Source organism: Amia ocellicauda, chromosome 5 (assembly GCF_036373705.1).
Source record: "Amia ocellicauda isolate fAmiCal2 chromosome 5, fAmiCal2.hap1, whole genome shotgun sequence".
Classification (NCBI taxonomy): domain Eukaryota; kingdom Metazoa; phylum Chordata; class Actinopteri; order Amiiformes; family Amiidae; genus Amia; species Amia ocellicauda.
Window position 1 is genome coordinate 26,381,827 of NC_089854.1, and position 27,089 is coordinate 26,408,915.

General features: G+C 41.7%; 3 protein-coding genes across 4 annotated transcripts; 2 read left to right on the forward strand and 1 right to left on the reverse strand.

Moving 5' to 3' along the window:
• The first annotated feature begins 776 nt into the window (after positions 1–776).
• Positions 777–10,397, forward strand: sstr2a (somatostatin receptor 2a). The gene is made up of 2 exons (XM_066704597.1): positions 777–1,223; positions 4,654–10,397. Exon 2 carries the CDS (start codon positions 4,703–4,705, stop codon positions 5,816–5,818), a length of 1,116 nt encoding a protein of 371 aa, XP_066560694.1. The 5' UTR covers positions 777–1,223; positions 4,654–4,702; the 3' UTR covers positions 5,819–10,397.
• Positions 10,398–13,322: 2,925 nt separating this feature from the next.
• On the forward strand, positions 13,323–23,507 carry cog1 (component of oligomeric golgi complex 1). 2 transcript variants are annotated; one of them, XM_066704595.1, is made up of 15 exons: positions 13,323–13,661; positions 14,613–14,857; positions 15,044–15,225; positions 15,650–15,820; positions 16,186–16,342; positions 16,619–16,829; positions 17,079–17,870; positions 18,066–18,212; positions 18,575–18,736; positions 18,921–19,045; positions 19,249–19,357; positions 19,520–19,629; positions 19,915–19,999; positions 20,381–20,407; positions 23,249–23,337. In XM_066704595.1, exons 1-14 carry the CDS (start codon positions 13,353–13,355, stop codon positions 20,393–20,395), a joined length of 2,820 nt encoding a protein of 939 aa, XP_066560692.1. In that variant the 5' UTR covers positions 13,323–13,352; the 3' UTR covers positions 20,396–20,407; positions 23,249–23,337. The 2 variants fall into 2 exon arrangements, with proteins under 2 accessions (XP_066560692.1, XP_066560691.1); XM_066704594.1 differs by lacking the exon at positions 20,381–20,407 and having other exon boundaries at positions 23,249–23,507.
• A 684-nt stretch (positions 23,508–24,191) lies between these two features.
• On the reverse strand, positions 24,192–25,260 carry LOC136749016 (regulator of G-protein signaling 9-like). The gene is made up of 2 exons (XM_066702958.1): positions 24,731–25,260; positions 24,192–24,351 (listed from the first exon to the last, which is right to left on the reverse strand). The coding sequence occupies exons 1-2, from the start codon at positions 25,258–25,260 to the stop codon at positions 24,192–24,194; spliced, it is 690 nt and encodes a 229-aa protein (XP_066559055.1).
• Positions 25,261–27,089: the final 1,829 nt, after the last annotated feature.

The window sequence follows — 27,089 nt, forward strand, 5'->3', positions numbered from 1 at the left end:
TGTGGATTAAAGGCAGTTGAAATGAACTAAACTGGTCTGTGGATTCACTTCAAACATGAAAACAACTATAAAGGGGTGGGCTCACTTAATTTTACATTACTTTAGAATTCAATGTGACAGTAATGTACAGTTAAGTCCATGAATATATATACTGTATATATAAAGAAGACTGCGGAAGTAAGTATAAGTATATACAAAATAAAAACTTTACAACATTATATAAACCAAACCCGTGCTTTCTTTTCCATAGACGTGAGTGGGAGCTGCACTAATTTGCCCTTATAACAGGCTTGCATGGCCTTCTGAGTGTTTTTTCATGTAAAAGCCCCTCTTTCTATATCAGCCTGCATATTGTATTCCATGCACTTTTTCAAAGTTGTTTAATTGGTTCTTGCAACTTCAAAACCACCCTGTATGCAGCATATGCATTAGCTATGGCTAATGGAAGTCTAAAACCTAAACGAAAACATGGATCATGTGAATGGAAATGGAAACCTGAGGGCAGGGGTAATGGGCAACGTCATTTGATCACATGGCCCAGGAGATCGATTTTATTTTGCAGCCCGTGATTGAACGTCCCCAAGCAATGACGTCATGTGAAGAGTGAAGGGTTTGCAGCAGGCGATTGAACATCCCCAATCCGTGACGTCACGGCAAAGTGTGAAGGGTTTGGTTCTCTGGTAACAGATGGGGCCAGAGCCAGTGGCCCAGCAGCACCATCTGCGTTTAAAGCTGGAACCTCCCGCAAACAGCAGCCTAGTGCAAGTGTATCCAAATGCGCCCTGCTGATGGCATCACATCATGCAGCAGACCGAGCAGAGAGCAGTCGGTCTCCTTCTCACTGAGGCAGAGCAGAGATGCAACTGGCAAGACGATGCTCTATTACCTCTGTAGCATTTAACTCATTTTGCAATTGTACTTATTTATTTTAAAGCATAAAGACAAGTTCGATAAAAAAAATCTAATTTATATATGAATGTATGTATCTTGCAGATGACTTTCTCTTTTCATTAGTTTCTCTGCTGAGTTACAAGCTCTCCTACAATAAAGTGCGTGTTTGGGGCACACAGGTGTGTAAAGGTAGGGAGATCAGTGTTTGGAGGCATCTTTGGGATTTCTGCGCTTTCCCACGACTATTAACCAACGAATAAAACACTATGTTCATGCATTCTCCTGGATTGGATTCTGAATGGCACAAGGGTTCTACATTTTTTTAAATGAAGGTAAGAAATTTGACACATTTCTTGTATAAAAGGACACTCAGATCAGTATAAATAAATGTGCGTTCATCTATGACTTGTGACTTGGGCATTTTCATCGGGAATATAGTTTTTTGTCTGTTGCTATGGAGAAATTCTCAACCAAATTTCTATTCTCTAATTTTAATGAAATAAAGAACATTCAAGTTTATGTTATATGACCAGTTACCATTAATTGTGTATGGTATTAAAGGTAAAATGTACATTTAGATTCATTTGAACATATGTTTGAATACTACATTTAAATGTGTTTTGTGGATTTCCGTTTATTTTAAATGTATGGATATAGTAGTTTTTATATATAGTTATATATTATCGTTTTTAATTAGCAATGCAATGATCTGTGTGGATGCCTTCATTTATGGACAATAAGAGCTGAAAAGTATTTTAAACTGTAGCAAATACATAGAAGATGAATCACCTGCTTTTTGCTATTTAAAGGTTTCTTTAGAAATAAACTGTGAATATCTATAACGTTTTATTATTATTATTATTATTATTATTATTATTATTATTATTATTATTATTATTATTAGTGCCTGCCGTTTTCTTTTATGTGATTATCTGGTATCCATCACCAATATTTGTCTCTATCGTTATCAGTTAATGAAATCACCGTGGCTATATAGTTAGGGCTGCAGGTTTGTACAACCAGGCGGTGTGCAAATATGAACAGATTGACGGAAGACGACCGCAAGTTCACGAATACCGGCTTAGACCGACTGATCAAAGTCTGGACTTTTTGTTTCGCATTGTAAATCTGAGTAACCTTCAGTTCTCTTTATTCAAACACTCGTATTAATCTAGATACACATTGTGTGATATTTTCTCTTGCATGTAAGTCAACTGTTGCGTGGTTTTTACAGAACTGAAATCTGATCAACGAATTCCAAATACTTTGAGAAATGTCAAGGTTCCTAATTGAAGGACCCCCACCCACATGGCACTGTGTAACAACACCATACATACATTTTCATTAGAAGGGCTGTGCAATTTATTGAGAAAACCCCTGACCAGACTGAGGTATTCTATAAATTAAGAAAACCCAGGTTACAGGGTCCAACATCTGTGTTTCTTTCCTAATCCATAATGTAAGACCCCCTACAGATTAATATGAACTGGGGCTCATTCTGCTTCACTTCAGGGAGGTTCCTAAATTTTACCTCAACATAATGCACCTATTATACAAAACTGTATTTGCTTTTGTAATAAATGATAATTGTTAATAATCAAAAGTGCATGAATCTGTAATGCATGAAATTGATGTGTGTTTATCCTTATCTGTGAATTCAAAGGCCAGGCACCTGTTATTTCTCATCACGTGATGTCCATTGTACATTGTACATCTGAATAAGATACCAGTTGATGTTGAATATTGCAGCTTGAAATTCTGAAAAATATCTGATAGTTAAATCAGCTTCAGCAAGGTAAACAGACAATTAGTCAGCCTTATAAATTATACTTCCCTCTACGAGTGGAAGGTGAATGCAAGGTTCTGTCATCTTCCTTGAGATTTATAGATCCCATAGCAAACATTAAAGGAAAAGCAATCAGTACTGATTACTGCCTTGAACATACATTTAAAAAAAAAAAAATTGCATTCTCCCTGCAGCGGATATTAAGCAAATGTCTATTTCAGCCAACCCTTTGAGAAATATTCCTAACACACCACTAATTGTGAGGTTTCACCTACTTTAACGCCATTCCATGGCTGGAATAATGATACAATGACATTTTAGCATGACATGTTATTTCTTTAACTCTAATTGTTTGTGTCAAAGAGGTACTGTGCCACTAAAGTATGTTTTTACCACACATGCCCAAGAAATCTAAGTAGTTCTGTTCTTGCTTGGCTCTGACCACCAAATCCATATATTAATCAATACATACATATATCATATACTGTTCATGCATGAGCCCTGCGCTTCAGTTCCTAACTCAAGAGATCAACCAGATGTCACAGGTTTTTATTTCACTTTTTGTGATTCAGCAAGTAAACAGATACCTCCACCCTTGCAATATCCATTTCTAGTCTAAAAGTTCAGTATTGAAAATCCTTTCAAATTCTGTATTGGTGCTACATCTTTCTTCATCACCTGTTAAGCATTGTTCTGATACAAGTGTCTTCTGTAATAACAGGTACTCAAGATAGACTTTAAAATTGTCAACTCTCATCCCCAATAGTGGTCATCCAGTTTTTTCCCCTCTGTTGTTCTGCTCGAAGAGGGCTATCCTTTAAGAGGTATATCTCTTCTTAAAAGGTTATTACATAAGGGTGACTTGTGGATTGAGGTTTTAGATTTTTAGACATGCCAGGGGTTCCACATGGTGTTTCCATAGCCTTGTGTTTTGTTTCAACCAGATGTCAAAAATGCAATTGGTATGCACACATGTGTGTGGATGAAAAGGACAATGCAATGTGTGCAGCCTTTTTAGTGATCTGCAGGCTATGGTTATGTGCTCTAAATGTAGTTTATTTTTTTGCTTGTAGCTCATGACTGAATCAATATAAACAAAAAAACAAGATTTGTGACACTTTTAACTCTCCGGGGTACCATTACAATCCCTTCAAAATGACACCATAAAATAATTATATAGGCCTAGTCTATAGAGCCTATACAGCCACTAGATATTTATGAATGTCAAACATGTATAAATTTAAAAAACCTCCTCCACTGCATGTGGTGGGATTGGGAATTAATGATCTATTTCTATTCTTTAATTACTCTGCCCCTGTCACATTGCATTTTATTTTAACTTGAATTTCAACACTAAATAATCAGCCTTCCGAACGGGTTGACAAACATCGAGTCTTCAGATCTGAAAAACACGCCTTGGTGAGAACAACATAGTGAAAACAGAGACCTTACATAAAGGTGGGGAAATCAATTAATTGGAGCCTGCCATATGATGTCTCAGCATTTTCAATGAGAATAATTAATATCTATATAATGAAAAATAAACTTGAATGCACAGTTCTTAGAAGTAGTCTCAACAGCATTTTGTGGGGGAAGCACCTTCAGTGTCATTAAAAACTCTTCATCTTCAAAGCCTTTCTCTCTCACAATCTTTCAGTTGAGATTTATGTCTGGCCCTGCCAAATAACATTTATGGAGCGATTTTATTGATTTAGTTCAACATTAAGCATTAACTCATTGGGTGGATTGTCGATCAGCTCGTCTCCTGCTGAGTGAATGGACTTTTGATGGGGGTAGTTGATTTTTTTTTTGCAGTTTCCATATTAATCCCAGATAAAAAACAAAACTCAAGTACAAGTATATATCTACCAGTATATTCACCAATGTGAAAGTGTGTCAAGCCTAGAAGCTGCATATTTACTTAACCAAACTATGTTGATTTTTATTAAGATTCTAATTTTTAATCTCCTTCCTAGGTTGCATGTCATATATGAAGTGATTCAAAATCTGACGAAGACACGCACGATGGATCTTGGGATATTCCACGCCCTCCCCAACCTGACAGACCCCTGGATGTACGATGGCTTAAATGAGTCAGCCAACACCACGGGAAGCGACACCCACAACTTCACTGACCACCACTTTAACAAGACCAGCACTGTGGTCATTACCTTCATGTACTTCGTGGTGTGCGCGGTGGGGCTTTGTGGGAACACCTTGGTTATCTATGTCATCCTACGCTACGCCAAGATGAAAACAGTCACCAACATCTACATCCTGAACTTGGCAGTTGCTGACGAGCTCTTCATGTTGGGGCTGCCCTTCATTGCCATACAGTCCGCCTTCGTCCACTGGCCCTTTGGACAAGCCCTTTGTCGCATTGTCATGACAGTGGATGGGCTGAACCAGTTTACCAGTATCTTCTGCCTGACAGTGATGAGCATTGACAGATACCTGGCTGTGGTCCATCCCATCAAGTCCACCAAGTGGAGGAAGCCTCGGATGGCCAAGATGATCAACCTGGCGGTCTGGATAATCTCTGTGGTCGTCAATCTGCCCATTATGATCTACAGTGGATTGCTGACCAAGCACAATGTGAGCAGCTGCACTATCATCTGGCCTGACCCTCCAGAGGCATATTACACTGGCTTCATGTTCTACACCTTCTTTCTAGGATTCTTTCTGCCCCTGACTGTCATCTGCCTCTGCTACCTGCTCATCATCATCAAAGTGAAGTCCTCTGGGATCCGGGTGGGCTCCTCCAAGAGGAAGAAGTCAGAGAGGAAGGTCACCCGCATGGTCTCCATTGTGGTGGCAGTTTTCGTGTTCTGCTGGCTGCCCTTCTATGTCTTCAACGTCACCTCTGTGACAGGCACCATTCAAACAACCCCCGTGCTGAAGAGCACCTTCGACTTTGTGGTGGTTTTGGGCTACGCCAACAGCTGTGCAAACCCCATCCTCTATGCCTTCTTGTCAGAGAACTTCAAGAAGAGCTTTCAGAATGTGCTGTGTCTCAAGAAGGTGGGGGGCCTGGATGATATAGACAGGAGTGACAGTCGACAGGACAAAACCCGGATGATGAACGATGCCACAGAAACACAAAGCACTCTGCTGAACGGGGACCTGCAGACCAGCATCTAAATGGTCGAGGGGTTGATGACTGTGGAAATTTGATGAATCTCTTGCCATTCTCAGTAGTAGAATGGTATCTTCAATGCCAAAACTTGAATACAGCATGAATTGCTGCTCTCAGACACTGCATGACACCGTACTACACTTTAGGAAATTGAACTGGGACACAACGAAGCTTCTGCAACTACTGGACAACAGTCTATAAACATTCTGTTATGACAAATGAAAAGTGATGAAAATTTAAAAAAACTCCTTTCGGTGGAAGGTGGGAATGTTTTAATACAGACATTGTTTTGATATCTAAGTTATTATACTCACTTATAGCTTATTTATGAAGACAAATAAATCCATTATGATTCAGTTTTCATTTATCTGTTTAAAGTGATAGATGCCCTCTGTTTGAATGGACTGAAAACACTGAGAATCAGGTGACTTTACATTTCAAAGATTCTGACTCTGTGGAAAACCTGCTAGCAAAACTAATATTTTCAGATTTCTAACCTGTTCAGAATTTTTCTAGGTTTATAGAGATGTCATAAAAAAGTGTCACTTCAGTAGGAAAAAGAGATGTTCTCAGCAATTAATTAGAAATGTATAGTTTTTAAACGATTCCTTGTCTCAGGCCCCTGTACAGAGAAAAAAAAAAAAAATATATATATATATATATATATATATATATATATATTGTACTATTTTTGTTTTGTTTTGTTTTTCCAGACACATTACAGAGTCTTCTATTTCAAAGAAAAGCACTTTCACAGTGAAGGGATATTTTGGCATTTAAATAACAGAAATAACTGACATTTAGGATGTTGCTCTGTTTACTATTGCAGTACCATTGACATCTATGAAAAGCACCATCCCACTTTGTATATCTTAGATACCCAGTTTGGTCCTTCTGTAGTGTACTGCTAACACTTCACACTGTTGATACATATAGTTGTACTTACAAGTGTTTGATGGAAACCTAGCAAAAACTAATCTTTTAAAAGTACTTGATATCTTCTTGTCATAGGGCTGTATTATACCTGCTGTATTTTGTCAGACAATTACTAACAAGAGGTAAGAATGCAACTGGCATCCCAATTTGAATTTTCAGTTTAACATTCATATTCGGAGTGGTGTTTAGCAATATTAAGGTTGAGAGCTCTCTTTGTTACAGCTAATCTATTTTTCTATTTATATCTATTAACCGTTCCCTATATGGGAAAAATAAAATCCCTAGTAACTGTGCACAAGGATATAAAATGTCAATTTACGCTCTCCATAAACCTGAAGTGCTGTTATTTAGTCATGACTGTGATTCTAATGGGAGTGATAATGATAGTGAATGTATTCTTGTTATGCCAAGGGTTTTTTGTGTCGTTTCGAGTTTTTGTTTGTTTATACATACATACATAAAAAAAGTATTTGTTTCTTTTTCCACCATCCCAATCCTTTGTTAAAATAAAATGTGGGATTATAGTGGAGTTTTATACAGCACCAGGCATTCATTTGGTTATTCCCGAGTGCCACATTTTGCTTACACAATACTGTAGTGAGTTGGATATTAACTAAACCGCTGCTCCAGTTAACAGAATGTTTGTGGAACTCTTAGAGACTTAGGCATGTTTGTTCAGTGTCAGCTTTCAACATCTCTACATTTGGTACAAGTCATGGTCAGTATATCAACTATAATTTATTTGTAAAAACTATAATCTGGTTAGAACATTGTCATGTCATTATTTATAATATACTAGAACAAAGTGACTTCCAATTTATTGTAGATTATGGAGGAAAAAATATATATTGTAATTATAATAATTTAACATTTTCAAAGAGCAACATTAAATTCCACCATAACACACAGCTCCTATATGTTCAGCATAGGTCTTCACACACCTAATGCAGGTAAGATAACATCTTGCTGGTTTTCTATTCTCACATAACATGCGAACTGAAAGAAATAGTGTAATTATTATTATTTTATTTATTTTATTAGAAAGCCTCTGTAGGTCCTGATTTGTTTCTTAAAGCACATTCAGACCTTGCATTTAGTGGAAGCTGAGGAAGTTATAAACCCATACTGAAGGATGAGGATAGGCTGATATCATCAGGACTGGGTTCCACATGAGCTTTTCAGGTACCTGTAAAAAGAAGACCGAAGGAACACACAGACAGTGTGCCTGGTCATATTATAAAACATTAAAAAGCAAGAAGAAAGAAAACAACGGTAGACATAGGCAGTGTTATGGGCCGTGCTATCTGGAGTCTGGCTCACAAGCTCTTGACCGCTGTGACTTGTGTCCTCTCCCCAAACAATTTGCGAAGGGCTAGAACACGCACCCCCGAGTGCAGCGTTCCTACTCAAATACCTATTGCCCCGTGCTGACCGCAGCATGGGTGATGCTTGACCACGCGTGGGTGCATCGGCTCCCTGTCAAGCCTTGATAAATGACAGGAATCGTGCCTTTATAGACTGCTATTCCACCCTAATGAGTGCAACAGTTTGCTCAGCCAGTGAGGCCAAAAAACCATGACGTCTCACGGTGTCCTGTCTGATCACAGGTGTGGGATTACATGGGAGGGGGGATGAGATGAATATCCCTCTTCTTTTTCATGCATAGAGGATTATTTATTTATCTGTTTGTATCCAAGTTGTCATATTTCCACTTCTTAGCCTTCTATCTCTTTATCTGTCAACTATAGGGTCAAAGTAAAATTCTTCAGCTGTAAACATTACAACAAATACAGTGTTGCTAGGACAATACTTACTCTTTACAAAATAGACTGTTTCCATCCAACTGAGAAGTTAACGTTCATGTATTGTGGTTAAACATTTAGTCTCCAAGGCTGCCATTTAATAACAATTTTAAGATTGTTGTTGTTGCTCTTGCTGTTTTTGTTTGTATTTATTTATGTATGAACTTAATATAATTGAAATTGCGTACTAGCCTGCTTTTTTAAGTGCACTTCATGGCAGCATTTCAGGTGTTACAGTCTATTTAACAATATTTTTAAATTACTGCTCTTGGTAAGCTCCAAATATATATTTTAATAGAAATTAATATTGACTTCATTTGTGATAAACCAAACTGGAGACAACTGTGCTAGCACTCAGCTCCATACAATCCTTTAATGCTTCTCTCTTCATCTAATATGGACACCAAATGACCCCTTTCCTAACCTTTGCTTCTAATGTCAGGTACCAGTAATGTGTGGCAAAAAAAAAAGATTTGTGGAATGCATTTATTTAACATTCGCCCATGGTCCCCATGAAAAGAGACCTCACAGGGAAAGCAATTCTTCTTATTATTTTTTATTTTTTGCCTCCATCTCCATAGCAACAAAAATAAAAAACAGCTTGAGTGTTTGAGGCTGCAGTAAAACAACTAAATTGCAATTGGACCCCATTAGAAGCTGTGGTTAGCCCATATACAGTATAGTATAGTGCATACAGTCTAAGAACTGCATCACTGGCCACTGTATTTTATGTACATTTTTATTTATTTTCCTTGCCTTGAAAAATGGCTGAGCCACTGTAAAGTTCAACCCATGACAATTATATTGTTCACCTTTTTTTCTCATATACTATCTTAGACATGTTCACACCAGAGACCATGAAGGGTACGAACATATTTTCAGGATCAGAACAGACCACAAGAGATTCAGAATAGACTGTAAATAATGTACCCCCAACATAACCATTTTGAAAACAGCATGGATGGACACAGTGTGCTCTGTACATATTTATATATTTATAAAACAACTTTTATGTGTTTACTTGTACAGTTAGCCTGTACAGATCGGCAAAGCAGACTATTCAATGTTTAATTATTTCCACCCTTCCTTCTGTTTTTATTATTCCCTCTTGATTTAATGCACCTCACTTATGGGAATCATATAATTTTCAGACAGGATGTCGGGTAGATTAGAATAGGTGGCCATGGGGAAGCTAATATTAGTTTAGACCCCTGCTGAGTGAAAGTGATACATTTTAGATTGATATGAGGACACATCCCTGTCATTTTGACAGCTGACGCAAAACTACACATAGTTCAGCTCAGCTTTACCACTGCAGACTTATATTTTTATTTTTGTATCGGATACAGAAAGTATCTAGAAAGATAGTGATGAGTCCTGATTTTCTAGTTATTTGCCGATTCTTGGCTCTGTTCTCTCTATTTACACTTATACAACAACAGTGCCAAAAACTGTCGTGTTGGGTAATATTGTATAGTTCTTGTATAGCGTTAACTCTTAAGTTTGCATATCTGGCCATTTTAGCAGATCTAATGTTTTTCGAGCACAATATATTAAATACTTATATTTAAGTGGTTTCAAAAAGGTATACATGATTTATAAGTAGTTATATAATATAAAACAATATTGTTGTACATGTTCACCTGCTGGTTTTATTTATTTATTATGTATTTATTTATGTATTTATTTGATTTGCCTTCCTCATTAACACATTTGTCACATTTCAAGCAGATAACGAATGCTTTAAACATGTACAATTGTGATTGAAAGTATGCACATCCCTTTACCCAAATCTGTGTTATTCTGTGATTAGTTTCATTTAATAAAAACGGTTTGTTAATCTATACTTTGTTTGTTGAACACTTAATCTGCCTAAAGAAAACTGTAACGCTGATTGAACTAAGTTAAAATGGGGTGTGTAGATTTTGACCTTACTGGGAAACGTATCCCTAACATTTGTATTCAATCATTAAATTGCCCTTTGACCTCTGCAAGTCTGGGGCTGAAATTTGTTATGTCACACACAGTTGTGTGCAGAACAGTATCTGTCCGTCAGCCTGAACCTATTCAACAAACAGCCGTTACACAATGAAAAACATTTATATACAGAGAAAAAGAAAACTTGCTCTGTTTGTGGTTTCTGTAATATGCTCTCCAGACAAATGTTATGCTTTTGTAAATATTATTACTATTATTATTTAGAAATATTCTGTCATTAAAAGCATTACACATTAAAGTTTGTGGGTGTCTTATTCATACACAGTCCTAAACATACCTTTTACAGGTACAACATTGAACTACACTCTTTGTACAACTTGGAGGCAGACTTCCATATCTCAAATCAATGAAAATCTTGTTAACTGGCACAACTTTAGCTTGAAATCTGAAAGGGTTTTGGAGCTGGCTAAATGGGTTGTTTAGTAAATGGCATTGCTTTCTTAACCTGTTCTTAATACAGTATTTGTCGAGAAAGTGCTGGTTTTGGAAAGCTTATACAGTAGGTCACGTAGTAGTGGCCCTTATGTATGGGTCAAGGCCTAAATACAGTACTGTACATTATTAAGATTTGTAAGTAACACAATGTCTGCCAAGGACTGGGAAATGAAAGGCAGGAAAGCAGAATCAAGCTTTCATTTTATTCTATCATACTAGCAGCCCAGTTTGTTTTCACTGCACCGACGTCTCTGCTCAATTGCACAGGTAAGGTTTAACACATTGTGCACTTTGCTGCATCTTAGCTCCCTGGTTTTTGTTTATCTTTCCCTGAGGACTTGTCATACAAGAGGTGGAGCATGAAAGAAGCAGGCCTTATTACACGCAGCCAGTGCACCAGCCTCTTGTGAGAGGCAGGGAAGCAGGCAGGCCTGGGGGGGAGTGTAATCCAGTGAGCCAACCCACCTGTGCCAAGCACCCCATTTACTCAACACCATCAGCTGTTTGTTTAACTTGCGCAAACATATTAAGATGGATGGAAATAGAGAGCTTTTAACACGGGGGAAATCTGTGCCTCTTACTCTGGTCAAATTGCCTTTCGACAACAGGGAAATACGACTTGATGGCAATATTATCTTACAGCGTTAATGCACTGGTTGGACAGCAGAACGGGAAAAATTCGCTCTTAGTGGCATAAAAAGTTAGAGCTCTGATTCACCCACTCCACAAAATATCCTCCTGTGTGTAAAAGGGCATTGTTTAATTGACATTCCCTGATACATCAGCACTAGCAGGCTGATAATATCGTTTCCATACAGACACCGAGTCCATCCATATGATCAGCACATAGGATATAGTTTTTATTATTATTGTCATTGTTGTTGTTGCTGCTGCTGCTTTTGTAATTATTGTTTTTGAACTAACCAGTATTCCAATGAGAAACCCTTCTAATAATCTCTTTTTTAAACATATTGATACCACTGTGACCAAGGTCACCCCTGAAGTGTGTTTTAATTCTGATAGTATTAAGTGTGTATTGTGTTTGAACATTTTATTTTGCGGAGGCCTCTTGCCTAATGAATGCGTTGTTATCCCTCAGTAGACGAATGAGTGTTTTTCGACAATGAGCGAATGCTTTGATGGAGACGTCCAAGTCAAAAGAGCAGAGGGTCCCCTGTGTGTTATCCATTATGTGGTATTGGAAGGCTTCCAGAAGTCTTTCAACAGCAGGCCAGACCAATTGCAGACTGGCAATGCTTGTATCACGTCATGTAAACTCCAGTTGCTGAAATGTGAGCCTCCCCTACTGGACATAGACTAATATAGCTATATAACAAGAAAAAAAACATATTTTTTCCATGTACATTCTGTATATATATTCTAAGTATCCCTCATCATGGCACAAGTACCCATTCATGATTGAAAATGCATTTCTCAGATCATAACATCTAATTAAATCCAGAGGCACCTCAGACCAGTTCAAGCTTGCCCAGTAATTCAAGAGACCAGTGAACGCATGACAGTTGGATTGTAAATGGGTTGCATGCATAGAGTAGGTAAACTCACTAATCAGTGCATCTTTTTTTAAAGAGCAAATAATTTCAATCTCTACTGTGAAGTTAATTCAAACTGATTACTTTAAGTGAAATGACCTGCGAAGTTATGGGCCTAGATAAATGTATATGTCACGGTAACTAACATTTCCTTGAGTATGTTTTTTTCATTAGCTCAGTTTAATGTGATTTTTGGTCATGGCTTCAAAATCATCTTAATTCAATTTGATATTTAATGAACAGGAAGCCCATAATCACACTGCTTCTTTCAATAGATTAATATCATCAGTGCTGGAGAACTGCACTGGTACCCAGGTCAGTGCAAGCCTTGCTTTAATACTGTTTTTATGAGCTCCTCTCAAGTCTTCCTTCTTGCAAATATAACTGTATTGTATATGAAACTGCTATAGGTGTAAAAGTCGCCGAAATGTGAGACAATTAAGTGGTAACGTGTTCAGACTTTTCAAGGATCCTGGGCATCTGTACTATATCATCATATTTCACTCCATCCTTTCAACAGAGTGCTCTGTAATACAAGTCTCGGTCACAGGATCCCAAACTATCTGTACATTTGAGTACACCTGAATTATTCCTTTGAAATATTTATATTTGCAAATATTACTTTTGTGTCACATTCCATGAGTTCCATGTTGATAAAGTTTATAAAAGTGTTCGAGCTCCAGCTAGAGGACAAGATAATATGTACGTAAGCGTCTTAGTCATGTGATGAAGGACATAGTTTCGACGCATCCCGACCTCAAGATCCTGTTTCCGGGTTTGCAGCTTCCGGGTTGTGTCAAGTTGACGCGTCAACGATGGCGGCGGTGCCAGCTCAGACACTTCGGGTCTCCGAGATCAGGGACCCGGCGGCGCTGTTTGAGCGCTACAGCACCGAGGAGATCCGCGGGATAGAGCGCCGGGTGCGGGGGGAGATCGAGCAGAAGAAGGAAGAGCTGCGGCAGATGGTGGGGGAGCGCTACCGGGACCTGATCGAGGCGGCGGACACGATCGGCGAGATGCGCCAGTGCTCGGAGAGCGTCGTGCGCTCCATCCAGGACATGTATCGCTACTGTCACCGACTCAAACAGGGGAAGAGCCCGGGCCCAGCTGTCAGCAAACTGGAGGTAATTTGCATTGTTACCACCAGCCACATAACCAGATCACAATGTCCATCTTCTTCGGCTTAGCATTAGCAATGGATGTATTGTAGCAAGTCCTCACAGGTCCAAACAGTGCTGTGTGGATAACTGGGTTGCTTTTTTACCATTGTCACTGATACCTGCCCTTTCTGTTGGATATTATTGTGCCTTAGGATGTGTGTCACTGTGGTGCATCTAATTGTGAGGGTGTATCATTATCTCTGTAGTTTTATATGACTCTGAGAATCGACACATGCACTGTGAACAGAAAAACGTATATTGAATGTGTTACTATTTTTCACAAACGATTTATTTTGTCTGCATTGTTTTGCTGCATGCAAGGGAATCTGAACTTTTTGGAAAGTATCTTATTTACAAAAGGTACCAGTATGTGTCGCTGCGTACCTTCCTTATGAACATTGAATGTGTAAAGCAGGCGACAGGCCTTGTGTACAGTTCGGTATAGTATAGTTTTATACAGTTTTATCTCAATTATTTATGTGTATTATTTTATTTTTTTCCTAAGTAAAACTACGAAAGTCATCTCTTCAGAAATGTATTTTAAGTTTTATATAATTTTGCTCTTAATTAGGCACACAGATAAGCCGCTAGTAACAGTAAACCCGATGTAAGTGAATCTCATACAGTAGAGTTTAGAGCCAGGATATGAATATTAGTGCAGTTCTGCTTTATTACTAGAAACAATCAGCAATATGTTGAAATTTCAATGTCAATTCTGTACTGGCTAATCTAGCAAAAACAGAATCCGGAGAAATAAGTGGTGCCTGTTTACAATCAGGTCTGTGTGTTGTAGTGTCAAATCACAGATGCCACTGTCACTGAGCTCCTCCCACACTGCTCTGTCTTAATTAACTGCCTGCTAAACCAGTTGTGCAGGCGTGTGCTCGTGTGATCCGTGTCTGTCCTGCTCCTCAGAGTCAACGCCAGGCCCAGGAGAAGTTCAACACCATGGCAGCCCAGATCAAGCTCCTGCTAGAAATCCCAGAGCGGATATGGAGCGCCATGGAGTCGGCCCAGTACCTGCGTGCCACCCAGCTCTACCTGCTCTGCTGCCACCTGCACAGCCTCCTGCACCTGGAGGCCAGCGGCCCGCACTACAACCCCGTTCTCACCCGCTTTCCCATCCTGGTGCGCCAGGTCGCAGCGGCCGGGCATTTCAGGTACCTTTCACAACGGTTTCAGCTGCAGGGTTTCTCTCTCTTAGTCAGTCAGTAATGCACAGGTGGACACTATGAGGATTGGAAGAAAGAGGTTCAGAGAGATATCATTACTCTCTGTGACCGGTGGAGGTGGACAGGGGGTGGTGTGTGTGTTTGCTGTGCCGTGACTGGTTATTGTGCCCCTAGGTCTACCATTCTCCTGGAAAGCAAGTCTCTACTGAAGGGCCGCGCAGTTTCCGACCAGGCCATAGCCGAGGCACTCGTGTCCACTATGCTTCTGGAAGACAGCTCCCCACGCCAGGCCCTTGCTGACTTCCTATTGGCCAGGAAAGCCTCCATCCAGCAGCTGCTCAACCAACCACAGCATGGTATGTCAAAGGGCCTGTTCCCCTGGCACCGCCCAGCATGCTTTATTAAGAGAAAAATTGACCGCAAATAGGTAATACCAGCACAGGTAAAATGTTCATCTTAGACCGTGTGTGCATTTTTCTTTATATATTAAAAAAAAAAAAAAACGCTTCAGAAAGTAAAAGTGAATTTCATGCATGAGGGTGATATTAGTTCCCTTGCATAAACAAAACATATATTTTTCCATTCCAAGTGCATTTATAGTGAAGATCTCTTTATTTCTATATTTACTTTTGTTTTTTCCACCTTCACAATTGTTATTTCCCCTTTACTCCAAACAAGTCCCCTCCACCAAGCTTAATTTTACAATACTTTGACCAGAAAATGTCCTTTTTGTTCTGTCTGACACCCTAGAGATGGTAATGCCATTGCCCTTGTCCCCAGGTGCTGGTATCAAAGCCCAGGTGTGCTCTCTGGTGGAGCTGTTGGCCACCACCCTGTACCAGGCCTATGCCGTGTTCTATACCCCTCCGGATGGCAAGCTGGCGGACCTGCCCCTGAGCTGCGGCCTGCTGTTCAGCACACTGGAGACCGTGACGGGCACTGCACCTGCAGGTAGAGTCCCTCAATAAAAAGAATCAGCCTGCCTTGCTGGATAGCAAAACAGTACAGGCTGCACTGAGCGTTTGTTCGGAGAAAAATAAAACCACAGCACAAATACAAAAAATCTGTGTTATGCTATCCCAGATATCAGAGCTCTCTTAATGTGCTTTTCAGCTTTGCTTTTATTCCTTCTTAAAAGTGCATCGTGTACGGCCTTCGATTGAGGTAAAATCTAATTTTCAACACCACTCCTCCATCGCAGATATGAAAGGTATCTTCTGCCAGTGGCTGTTTGCTGTGGTCATTTTCTGTACAAAGCTATTAGATGACAGCTTCCAGTCATGCAATCAAACCGGGTCTTGTTGCTTGTCGTGCAGGGAAAGGGTCCAAGGTTCTGCACCAGGAGATGAGCTCGGGCAGCTGGTTCAAGTACCTGCCCCCCTCAGTCAATGACTTCCAGCCGACTCTTAGGACCCTGGCACAGCCCATCCTACCAGAGCAGCTGAGAGACACGCTGCAGCAGTGGATTGACACGTGAGTGCCAGCAACAGGGAGGGGGTGGGGGTAATGCACAGGAGGTGATGTTAGGTTTTTAATAAATTAAGTTAAATCAGCACGTATGGTTTATGTTTATTTTTATGTATGAACAAGTATTGAATTACTGACATCCAACTCAAAGACAGAATATCGTGCAATGGAATTCTGGCAGGCAGTTCATTCTTGGGAGAAGAATGTGGGACTGTTCCCACTCGTTTTCTGGGTCAGTGGCAGCAGACCCTGAGATAGGCTTGTGCTCTGTGGTGTCCGCAGGTGTAAGGAGGATATCCGCCTTGGGATCAGCAGTCTGCTGGTGTACATCAAGAGCCTGAAGGGCCTGGCGGGTATACGAGACGCTGTGTGGGAGCTGCTGACCAGCGACTCCATCAGTCAGCACTGGAGTGCCGTATGTCAGCGGCTGTTAGAGCGTCCCCTGTCCTTCTGGGAGGACTTCCTGCAGCAGCTCTTCCTCCAGCGCCTACAGGTTAGTGTTTTTTGTGTATGGGAACAACAATGTGATGTACGCTGCTGATGTAGAGCAAAAAACCACTGTAAGTCTTACATTACAATGCAGGAGCTTCAGTGATCATATGCTACACTTACCTGCCCATCTAACTTCATTAACTCTTAACTCTTTGCTGGTTATGGATTTTTTTGCATCCTTTCTGTTTGTAGAACACTAAATGTCTTGTTTTTCATACCCCTCCCACCCCCCACCTCCCTGATCTGACAGGCTCTTACTCAAGAAGGGATGGAGGGGATCTCGAGCAGCTCCAAACAGCTCCTGGCCTCCTCACTGCGGGAGCTGGAAGGGCAGTCTGTCCCCGGGGGCACCAGCAGGGTGGCACAATTCGAGGGTGATGTGGCGTCCTTTCTGTGGTCCGAATCCCCCAGTGACCTGCTGAGTGACGCGGCCTGGGTGAGCGTGTCAGGCCGCAGCCCCCTCCTGAAAAGTGGCCTGTCTATGAAGACCCATGGCCTGACCCCTTGCGTCCAGAGCTTCTGCTCCTCCCTGGACTCCAAGCTCAAGATCAAGTTGGATGACCTGCTCTCCTACTTGCCCTCCGAGAAAGCCCCCAAAGCATCCCCGGAGCCAGTCGTGGCCTCCTCCTTTGACCGCTACATCGACGCCAGCATGGTTGAGGAGACGCTGCGAGAGCACTGCGTGACCTGTGTGCGGAACGTCCTGTCCTCTGTCCGCTCAGAGCTGGGGGGTGCCCAGGATAGGCTGCACAGCTCTGGAGGTCAAGGACACGGTCGTCTCACTGCTGTGCTTTTCATGGCCAGGCTCTGTCAGTCCATGGGTGAGCTCTGCCCCAACCTGAAACAGTGTATTCTGGGCAAGCAATGTGGCCCGGATAACATGACGAGAGAGAGTTCGCGGCAAGGCAGGAAGCTGGGGAAAGGGGGTGGGGCCAAGGCAGTGGAGGTCAGCCCTGCCCGGGCCAGGTGGGCTGAATTGAAGGAGGAGCTTCTGTCCTGCAGCATGGAAGCCTATCGCATCTGGAGCTCCGCCCTCACCAAGGTTTGTGTCCAATGAAAAGAAAGCAGCTGTTGCCAACATCTAAGTGATAGGCTTTTCTGTTGTAATTTTAATTATTTCACAGACACTAAAAATAGATCCTAACAGTGTGACAGTAACACAGCGCATGTGGCTTTTGTTTGTGTGTGTGTGTAGTTGTTTTCTTTCTGTGAAGTGTTATATTGTGTTTCCCCTCAGGCTCTTGTGCACAACTTTGCGGCCACACTGCATGCAGACTCTGCAGGCTCCATCTTGGAAACGGCCACCAACTGGGACGAGCTGGAGATCCAGGAGGAGTCCGAGTCGGGGAGCAGCGTCACCTCCAAAATCCGCCTCCCTGTACAGGTAAGGGCTGGCTCACTGGTTCATGCTTTGTGCTTAAAAAATGCTGGTCTTACAATTCAGTGCTCCTTTTAAGTCAAAATCTTACCCTTATCACTTACAGTGGGAGTACATAAAAAATATTTGATGTCCAAAGATTGGATGGTACAAATATATTTTATTGAGTGATTCTGAAAAGTATCTTTGTGTTTTCTCTTGGACTTCAAGAACATCATGTGTATTTTTGTCATTTTAATGAATAAATGTTCAAATTACAAGAGCTCTGTCGGTCAGAGGAACCTAAACGAAGACTCCAAATGTATCCCCATTGGTGCCTGTAGGAAGCTGGCAGGAAGTTTCAGTAATGTTGATATTTCTCTGTACAGCCCTCTTGGTATGTCCAGGCTCTGCTCTTCCACCTGTGCCTGGAGGTGAACAGGGTTGGAGGTCACGCACTGCCAAAGGTCACCCTGCAGGAGCTGCTGAAGAACTGCCTGGATCAGGTGGTCTGTGAGTACGAGAAGCTGACGCAGAACAAGCACAATAAGGTGAGATGTGAGATCAACATTTAATTATAAGGTCAGTATCTGAACCAATAACATACTTTAACTTACTGATAATCTTCAGTACATTGTAGACTTGTAATTCAACAGAGTCTCCCTCATCCATAGTACACATCATTGATAGATAGTCCTGCTACCCAACCTCTGAAACCTTCCACCACTTCTCCAGGACACTACATTCCCCATGACACAGAACCGGGCCCTGCAGCTGCTGTTTGACTTGCGCTACCTTACCCTGATCCTGAGCTCGAGGCAGGAGGAGGGCAAGGCCTCCCGCTCCCTGCAGGACCCCAGGTACCCTCACAAACGACAGGCAGATCACAGTCGTTGCCACCTTTACTGTTTCCCTGAAGTCCCTTTAATCACATCAGCAGCATCTGCACAAACCACATCAAAATCAGTGCTCATTCCTTTACAGAAATATAGTGAATATTGTGAAGTGTAGAGCTTGCCCCGAACCAAGGAACTTGTATAAAAGACTCCTCTCTCTCTCTTAGGATCCAGCATGTCTGTGACTCCCTGGAGGGCCACATTGACCCTTTCGACCTGGATGTCTTCACCCCACCGCTCAACGGCAACCTGAACCGCCTTTCCCAGAGGACCTCTGTAAGTATCTCCACACCCGTTTGCCCACTCCCCCACTTAGGTCTCAGCCTACCTCTAGATTTTCCAGCATTATCTGGTAAAGCGAGAACAATAATTGCTGACAGTCCTTCCTGTGAGTCCTCCCAGTACCTGTGTGCTCATACAGTGTTGTCTGTGGTGCAGGTTCTGCTCGGGCTGCTGACCGGCACAGAGAAGCAGTTTTCCTCTAGGGGTGCCAACGTCAACTCCCAGGAGCCCTACAACATCCTGCCCCTCGCCAGCAACCAGATTCGGTGAGCTGCAAATCAGACTACCACACATCATCAGCAGAGAGTTTTGGAGGGGGGCGTGCCCAGTACAGCCTGGTGCCCTTCAACCCCTGTCTCTTAATTAATGATGGATCCAGTTTTGGTTGTAGTAAATTCCTCTCTTGGTCTTATTGGCGATTACCACAACTCCTCTGGCCATGTAGCGATATTTATTCTTATTGTCTTAATTCAGATAAGAATTGCAATGTGCACACTAGCAAGGTGTATCTACCTCACTAACCTGTAGCCCTTTCTGTTGAATTTCCCCAGGTTCGGACTGCTGCCCCTAAGTATGTCCACCTCCCGAAAATCGGCCAAATCAGCCTCGCGGGGCTCGGACATCAGCAGGTCCCAGGTCAGTATAGGAGAGGGGGAGTTGGATCAACCTCAGGATTGCTTTGAGGTCATTGGAGAAAGTAGAGAATGTTTTAGCGTGAAATCATTGTCCCCTGTGTATTCATACAAGAGTCATTCAGTGAGCGATGAGAGCAGGAAGTAGGTAATTGGTAGACCTCAGTGTGATGATGCATACCTAACTAAAAACCACATCTCTCCATAGTGTATTGGTAAATACTAGTCAGTTCTCTTTTGTCGGTATGACCAGTTCACAGGAGGTTTGCCAATTAAAATATTATCTTTTTCTTGTAAGACTGGTCCAGGGTGAATCATATTTTTTGAGCCTAAGCAAATTAACGTAGAATACATTTCTTGTTAAATGCTATCTTCCTCTGTGCAGTTTCAGCTGTTTTGAGAGCTCTAGCAGGTGAGCCCGGGAGCCCTGTGCGTGGGTATCAGTGCCTGGTGTGCGTGTGTTTTGTGTGTTTCATACATTTCTACCTTGAGCCCAGCTTTTCTTAGCTGACCTCAGATAACTCCTACTTTAAAAACAGCAAAGCACAAATCCTGTGCAAAATAAGATGGATTCATTCTGATTGTTGTTTAACCCAATTTATCGATGGTTGTATATAACACAGGTGATACTACAAATTATGCTAATGAAGGGATTGGAATGCTGGAAATCTTTGACTAATCTGGTTCTGTGTTTGAGAACATAAAATGGATCAAAGTGGAATAGTGCTGTGACTGTGTTTTTAGTAAATATTGAATTTTGGACAAAATGTCTTTTAAATGTGACTTGGCAAACAGTTGGAAATATACATCTGTTTTTATGAAGACATTAAGCAGCTCCTCACACAATATTCTTCTTCTTCCGGAGTGAAATGCATGGAGCTTTTTTTCTCTTGCTGGCCAAATCTCTTAACATACAGTGGGGGGAAAAAAGTATTTGATCCCCTGCTGATTTTGTACGTTTGCCCACTGACAAAGAAATGATCAGTCTATAATTTTAATGGTAGGTGTATTTTAACAGTGAGAGACCGAATAACAACAAAAAAATCAGGAAAAACGCATTTCAAAAAAGTTATAAATTGATTTGCATGTTAATGAGGGAAATAAGTATTTGATCCCCTATCAATCAGCAAGATTTCTGACTCCCAGGTGTCTTTTATACAGGTAACGAGCTGAGATTACTTTCTTGAGCTACTTACTTTCTCCTAATCTCAGCTCGTTACCTGTATAAAAGACACCTGTCCACAGAAGCAATCAATCAATCAGATTCCAAACTCTCCACCATGGCCAAGACCAAAGAGCTGTCCAAGGATGTCAGGGACAAGATTGTAGACCTACACAAGGCTGGAATGGGATACAAGACCATCGTCAAGCAGCTTGGTGAGAAGGTGACAACAGTTGGTGCGATTATTCGCAAATGGAAGAAACACAAAATAACTGTCAGTCTCCCTCGGTCTGGGGCTCCATGCAAGATCTCACCTCGTGGAGTTTCAATGATCATGAGAACGGTGAGGAATCAGCCCAGAACTACACGGGAGGATCTTGTTAATGATCTCAAGGCAGCTGGGACCATAGTCACCAAGAAAACAATTGGTAACACACTACGCCGTGAAGGACTGAAATCCTGCAGCGCCCGCAAGGTCCCCCTGCTCAAGAAAGCACATGTACAGGCCCGTCTGAAGTTTGCCAATGAACATCTGAATGATTCAGAAGAGAACTGGGTGAAAGTGTTGTGGTCAGATGAGACCAAATTCGAGCTCTTTGGCATCAACTCAAGTCGCCGTGTTTGGAGGAGGAGGAATGACCCCAAGAACACCATCCCCACCGTCAAACATGGAGGTGGAAACATTATGCTTTGGGGTTGTTTTTCTGCTAAGGGGACAGGACAACTGCACCGCATCAAAGGGACGATGGACGAGGCCATGTACCGTCAAATCTTGGGTGAGAACCTCCTTCCCTCAGCCAGGGCATTGAAAATGGGTCGTGGATGGGTATTCCAGCATGACAATGACCCAAAACACACAGCCAAGGCAACAAAGGAGTGGCTCAAGAAGAAGCACATTAAGGTCCTGGAGTGGCCTAGCCAGTCTCCAGACCTTAATCCCATAGAAAATCTGTGCAGGGAGCTGAAGGTTCAAGTTGCCAAACGTCAGCCTCGAAACCTTAATGACTTGGAGAGGATCTGCAAAGAGGAGTGGGACAAAATCCCTGCTGAGATGTGTGCAAACCTGGTGGCCAACTACAAGAAACGTCTGACCTCTGTGATTGCCAACAAGGGTTTTGCCACCAAGTACTAAGTCGAAGGGGTCAAATACTTATTTCCCTCATTAACATGCAAATCAATGTATAACTTTTTTGAAATGTGTTTTTCTGGACTTGTTTGTTGCTATTCTGTCTCTCACTTTTAAAATACACCTACCATTAAAATTATACACTGATCATGTCTTTGTCAGTGGGCAAACGTACAAAATCAGCAGGGGATCAAATACTTTTTTCCCTCACTGTATAAGAGCTTTCAGACGATGCTTGTGCCTGCTTGTTTGGGTGTGTGCCTATGCCTTTGAGATCTCAATAACATAGATGGATCTGAGATGGATGTTATAATTATTTAATGATGTGCTGGCACTTCAGAAATGAGAGTGCCATGGGAGAATCAAAGTACATATCCCTTAGCTGTAATTTTTGGGACATAATTAACAGGCCCCCTATATAATACTGTCCTTATATAAGAAGCCAAGTGTATAATTAGCCTTACCCTCAGACAAAGACGGTAGTACCTAATCTGAGCGAAAGGTGGAGCTCCTCTTGAATCACAGAATATTGAAGACTTGCAAATGTCATGCAAGCCACAGAAGAGAAGATGGAAAACTATCAGCTTATTCAACAGTCTACACACTTTCTTAATGTGACCATATATTTTACAATATTTTTACTTTTTTTTCTCTTAATTCTGTAACAATACACTTTATTTTATTTCAACTATTTCTGTGAACAATATTCAGAACAACTTTATAATTGAAATATAGCTCTGCGAAAAATTTAGTATTCAATTTAGTTCAGAATTCAATGTTAAGTGGTCTCTTAATTTTTTCCAGAGCTGTATTTATTTATTTATTTATTTATTAATGTATTTATTTTTAAGGCATTTTTGTAAAACCCCTGGATTGCCCCTGCCTGTTTGACATTATATAGAGATCCTTTGCGATGGAGGCTGTGTAGCACTTAAATTCTTCCCCTGTGTTGTTTCCCTTCACAGGTGGCACCTCCATCTGCTCCCCCAGCAGAAGATACGTTCCGGGCAGGAAGCCTGTTCAGACAGCTGGCATCACAGGAAGAGGAGCCCCCAGCCCCCTCCCTCTTCAAACTGGGCTGGCTCTCAAGCATGGCCAAGTGAAGCTTTTATAACCCACAGAGAAGATTTTAACCCGTGTACAAAGCTTATATATAAAACTAAAATAACAATAAAAAGTGTATATATATATATATATATATATATCTCCATGTGTATAACTTAAGTGTGTTCTGTTCACTTGTACTTTTCTAAGCTCCTTCACACCTAGGGTTTCCTTGATGGTTGTTTTTTAAATTTAGAATTAGTGGTTCAGCCGTTTGATGTAAATTATATAATAACCAATATCATTATTTTACGTCAAATAATGACAATTAAAACACCCAAGTAGAGTGGTGGAAAGAATTTACTGACCGTGGAACAGCTGCTTTTCTCTAAAGAGGTAAATCAATTTAATTACCAATTATCGTTCTAAATGAATCTCATGAATCTAAAAAAGAGGGAGTCTCACAGACCAAAGACCTTAAGCAGTGTGTAGAAGGACCAAGTGTTGTTATACATTTTATTGAGGCACTTACACAAACCAGATATTTAAAGGATGTTGAATTACTGTCAGCTAATGTAAGAAAATTTTCACATTCTGTAATCTGTAAACAGGTTTTTGAGGGTAAACATAGCGGGTATCTGTGTTATGACAGACATTACATTCAGACAATGTTTTTACCCCCTAATAGACATATATATATATATATATATATATATAAAAATACTGCTGGATTTACCCTAAAATCTGCATTTCCATCTCTCTAAATAAAAAGATGGAGGTGAGGTGACGCATGAGGACCCCAGAAGTGTCCAATCACACTCGCCGTCCCTTTGTCCCGACTTCTCCTCTTCCTGTCCCTGTATATCATCCTGCCTTGCCCTCTTCAGAGACCGTCTCCCAGGGACAGATGACCTCCTTCACAGCGGCGCGGCCCGCGGCGGGACACTCCTCCTCCTCCTCCTCCTCTGAGTCGATGGGGTAGATGCGGCACTCGGGGGGGATGTCCACTTTGATCTGAAAGAAGCTTGAGATTCAGCACGGGACACGCGTTAGCAGAGACAGTGCACCAATGCTCTTGGGAGTCTGGTTCAAGGGGTTGTGTTTGGTGGGGGAAAGGACAAACTGCACCGTTTTATCAGGTCACTCTAGGGGGACTCGTGCTGCAGATGATTGTGTGGTGTTGGCATAGGAATCACGACTATAAAGTATTCATTATGATTAGTTTTACGTTCAAGGTCAGAGTTGGGTTTAGAGTTGAAATACTTAAATATACAAATATATCAGTGGTATTGGCAACTGCTTCACTAGGGAACTTTAGTGACAAGGATTCTTCCATAAGTTGTTAACAAGCAGTTTGGCTCAGTACAAAACTATTCTCCCTGAATAAGGGGGGGCCGACTTACTTGGCTATTCGTTTTGGCTTCTGCGTGGGCTGGGAGGACAGCAGCTCATTGTTGAGGGGCTGGATGCGTCCGCTGGCAACCGAGGGGCACTTCGGTGAGAGGGTGGCAAAGACGGGTGAGGTGGCACAGCCCCGCTTCAGGAATCGGCTGAAGGAGAGTGCCACTCGGGACCGGGGTGGGGGCGGCCTGGCCTCCTTGGGTGGCCCGGGGGTGACATTGCTGGAGTCGGAGCCCATGGACAACTCGGCACTCTCGGTGATGGAGGGGAATTGGGCCGACATCGAGCCGCCCGTGCCGTCGAACTTCCTCTCGGAGGCGGGTGTGCTATCGATGGCCACGCTGATGGGCGAGGGGCAGGCGGCGCTGTTGGGCAGGGTGATGAGGCCTGGGGAGGGGGGCAGGAGCTCACAGGGCAGAGGGCTGCTGGGGGACAGGGGCTCACAGATCCCAGTGTACACCGCCAGGTGAGGCACGGGCGCCGTGAACTTGCACAGCTGCAGGACGGCACAGGAAACAGGAAAGGGTTTCATGAGGGATAGAAAAAACTATTCGGAATTAATACACGTCACTTCGTATTTAGGGTAAGTTTTAACAAATGATTTGCACAAATCAATTAATAACTTTTCATTACCTGATCACATGTAAAAAAAAAAAAGGAGTTAAGAGTTTAAAGGGAACCCCAGTGAATTGATCATTTATAATTCTCTCTCCATTCCACCTCAGTCTAATTAATTGCACTGGCAATGTCTTCAAAACAAGAGAAGAAGGCTGTTTGCAAAGTGCTGTTTGCTTTTTGCTTGACAAAATCAGTTGCCTGAAAAAAGCAAACGTCATTTTATTAGAGGAGAAAATATATTAATAAATATAATTTGCTACTTTTTTATGTTGACATGATACTAAATGAGAGAGAAAACAAAAGGCCAGAGAGAGAAAATATAAGGCCTAATTGTACTTAATCACCAACATTATCCCTGAAATTGATCGGGGATCTGGAGCAATCAACCGTTTGTCATGCATTTCATATGCTATACATGCAAAGCGTAGGCCTTCTGCATGAAGTGTTTGTTTTACTGTGGGGGGCGATTGAAAAGTCTCTCCGTGGTAGTCATTTTTACTAGACACTGGGGTGAACCTCCGAGCAAATTATAACAGGTTCACATTGCAGAGCATTGAATAGCCTGTTTGTGTGTCTTTACTAATGCATGTTAGGGGCTGAATTAAAAAGCTGTTTAGAAATCGGGATGATTTCTTAATAGATGATTGCATTAAAAATGCATTTTCTGCTTTTTAAGAGTGGCCTAGTGATCACTTATGAGTTTAATTGACTTTGGTATTGAAACTCTGACTGAAAGTGTGGTACCAATCAGTTACAGAGTTCAGCTCTTTTTGCATATGGTAGGGGAAATTACAGACTACATAAATCAATGGGCAGAGAGTGGTCTATGGAAACAAATTAGAATTTATATTTGCCTGCTGTTGGTCTGGGTTCTGATGAAAACAATAGAAGAAAAAACATTGATATTAATCATATTCTGAAAGTATTACATCACACAACAGAAACCTGGTAATGCATACCAACCAGTTCTAAACAACATCAAAATTCATTAAGATGAACAAATCAACTTTGTTCCTCGCTTTACTCCTTCTACCAGCAGCACCACTTGAGCAGAAAATTTGAAAGTGCAGCCAGGGTTGATTGCATTCTCTTGCTAGCAGGCCAGTCTGGCTTGTCCTTGTCAAGGTTACTGTGATTGCCTGTTTGCTCTTGTCTTGCATGGTCAAGTGAAATCAAGTAGGAAAACCAGGCTTTGCAGCTGCACCGCAATAAATGAAAAACACACACACAGTATCCTGTTCAGACACCGCGCCCCTGGAGACGAGTTGAGAAGTAAAGCTTTCTCTCTGAGCTAAGAATAATGGACATTAGTTGAAATCAGAGAACAATTGCATAAATCAGTGCTGTTTGCCTTTGGCAGGAAAGCGGTCTGATGTGCTCTCGGGATTCTGTGAGAGTTAGCTTTTACCATGACCTTCCCTTGCTGGCTGTAGCCGTGTCCCCATCCTTTCACTTTGCACTAACGCATGTCCAACGCAGTGACAATGAAAACATTGCAGTGTTTGTCCTCTGCAAGGGGAGCTGTGGTTGTATTAACATTGCAGACATACTTGACTAGACAGACCCTGCCTGCTCCTTGCTATCCAAAACACACTGGAAGTGATCAGCTTCTTAAAAGCCTGAGGGGGGGGGGGGAAAGGCAGTCCCTATAACTCAAAAGAAAGATAAAATCATAAAAAACAAGATGGCGTATGGAAGACAGACTGCACAGAAAAACGCTTAACAGAAACACCACACACAACG

Excerpts from the sequence above, each read along its gene's own strand:
- cog1 (XM_066704594.1), top strand. The coding sequence starts at position 13,353 with ATGGCGGCGGTGCCAGCTCAGACACTTCGGGTCTCCGAGATCAGGGAC. Across the intron at positions 15,226-15,649 it reads GCTCAACCAACCACAGCATG|GTGCTGGTATCAAAGCCCAG; the intron begins GTATGTCAAAGG and ends CCTTGTCCCCAG. Across the intron at positions 18,737-18,920 it reads CGCAGAACAAGCACAATAAG|GACACTACATTCCCCATGAC; the intron begins GTGAGATGTGAG and ends CCACTTCTCCAG.
- LOC136749016 (XM_066702958.1), bottom strand. The coding sequence starts at position 25,260 with ATGAAACCCTTTCCTGTTTCCTGTGCCGTCCTGCAGCTGTGCAAGTTC. Across the intron at positions 24,352-24,730 it reads AAGCCAAAACGAATAGCCAA|CTTCTTTCAGATCAAAGTGG; the intron begins GTAAGTCGGCCC and ends CTGAATCTCAAG.
- sstr2a (XM_066704597.1), top strand. The coding sequence starts at position 4,703 with ATGGATCTTGGGATATTCCACGCCCTCCCCAACCTGACAGACCCCTGG.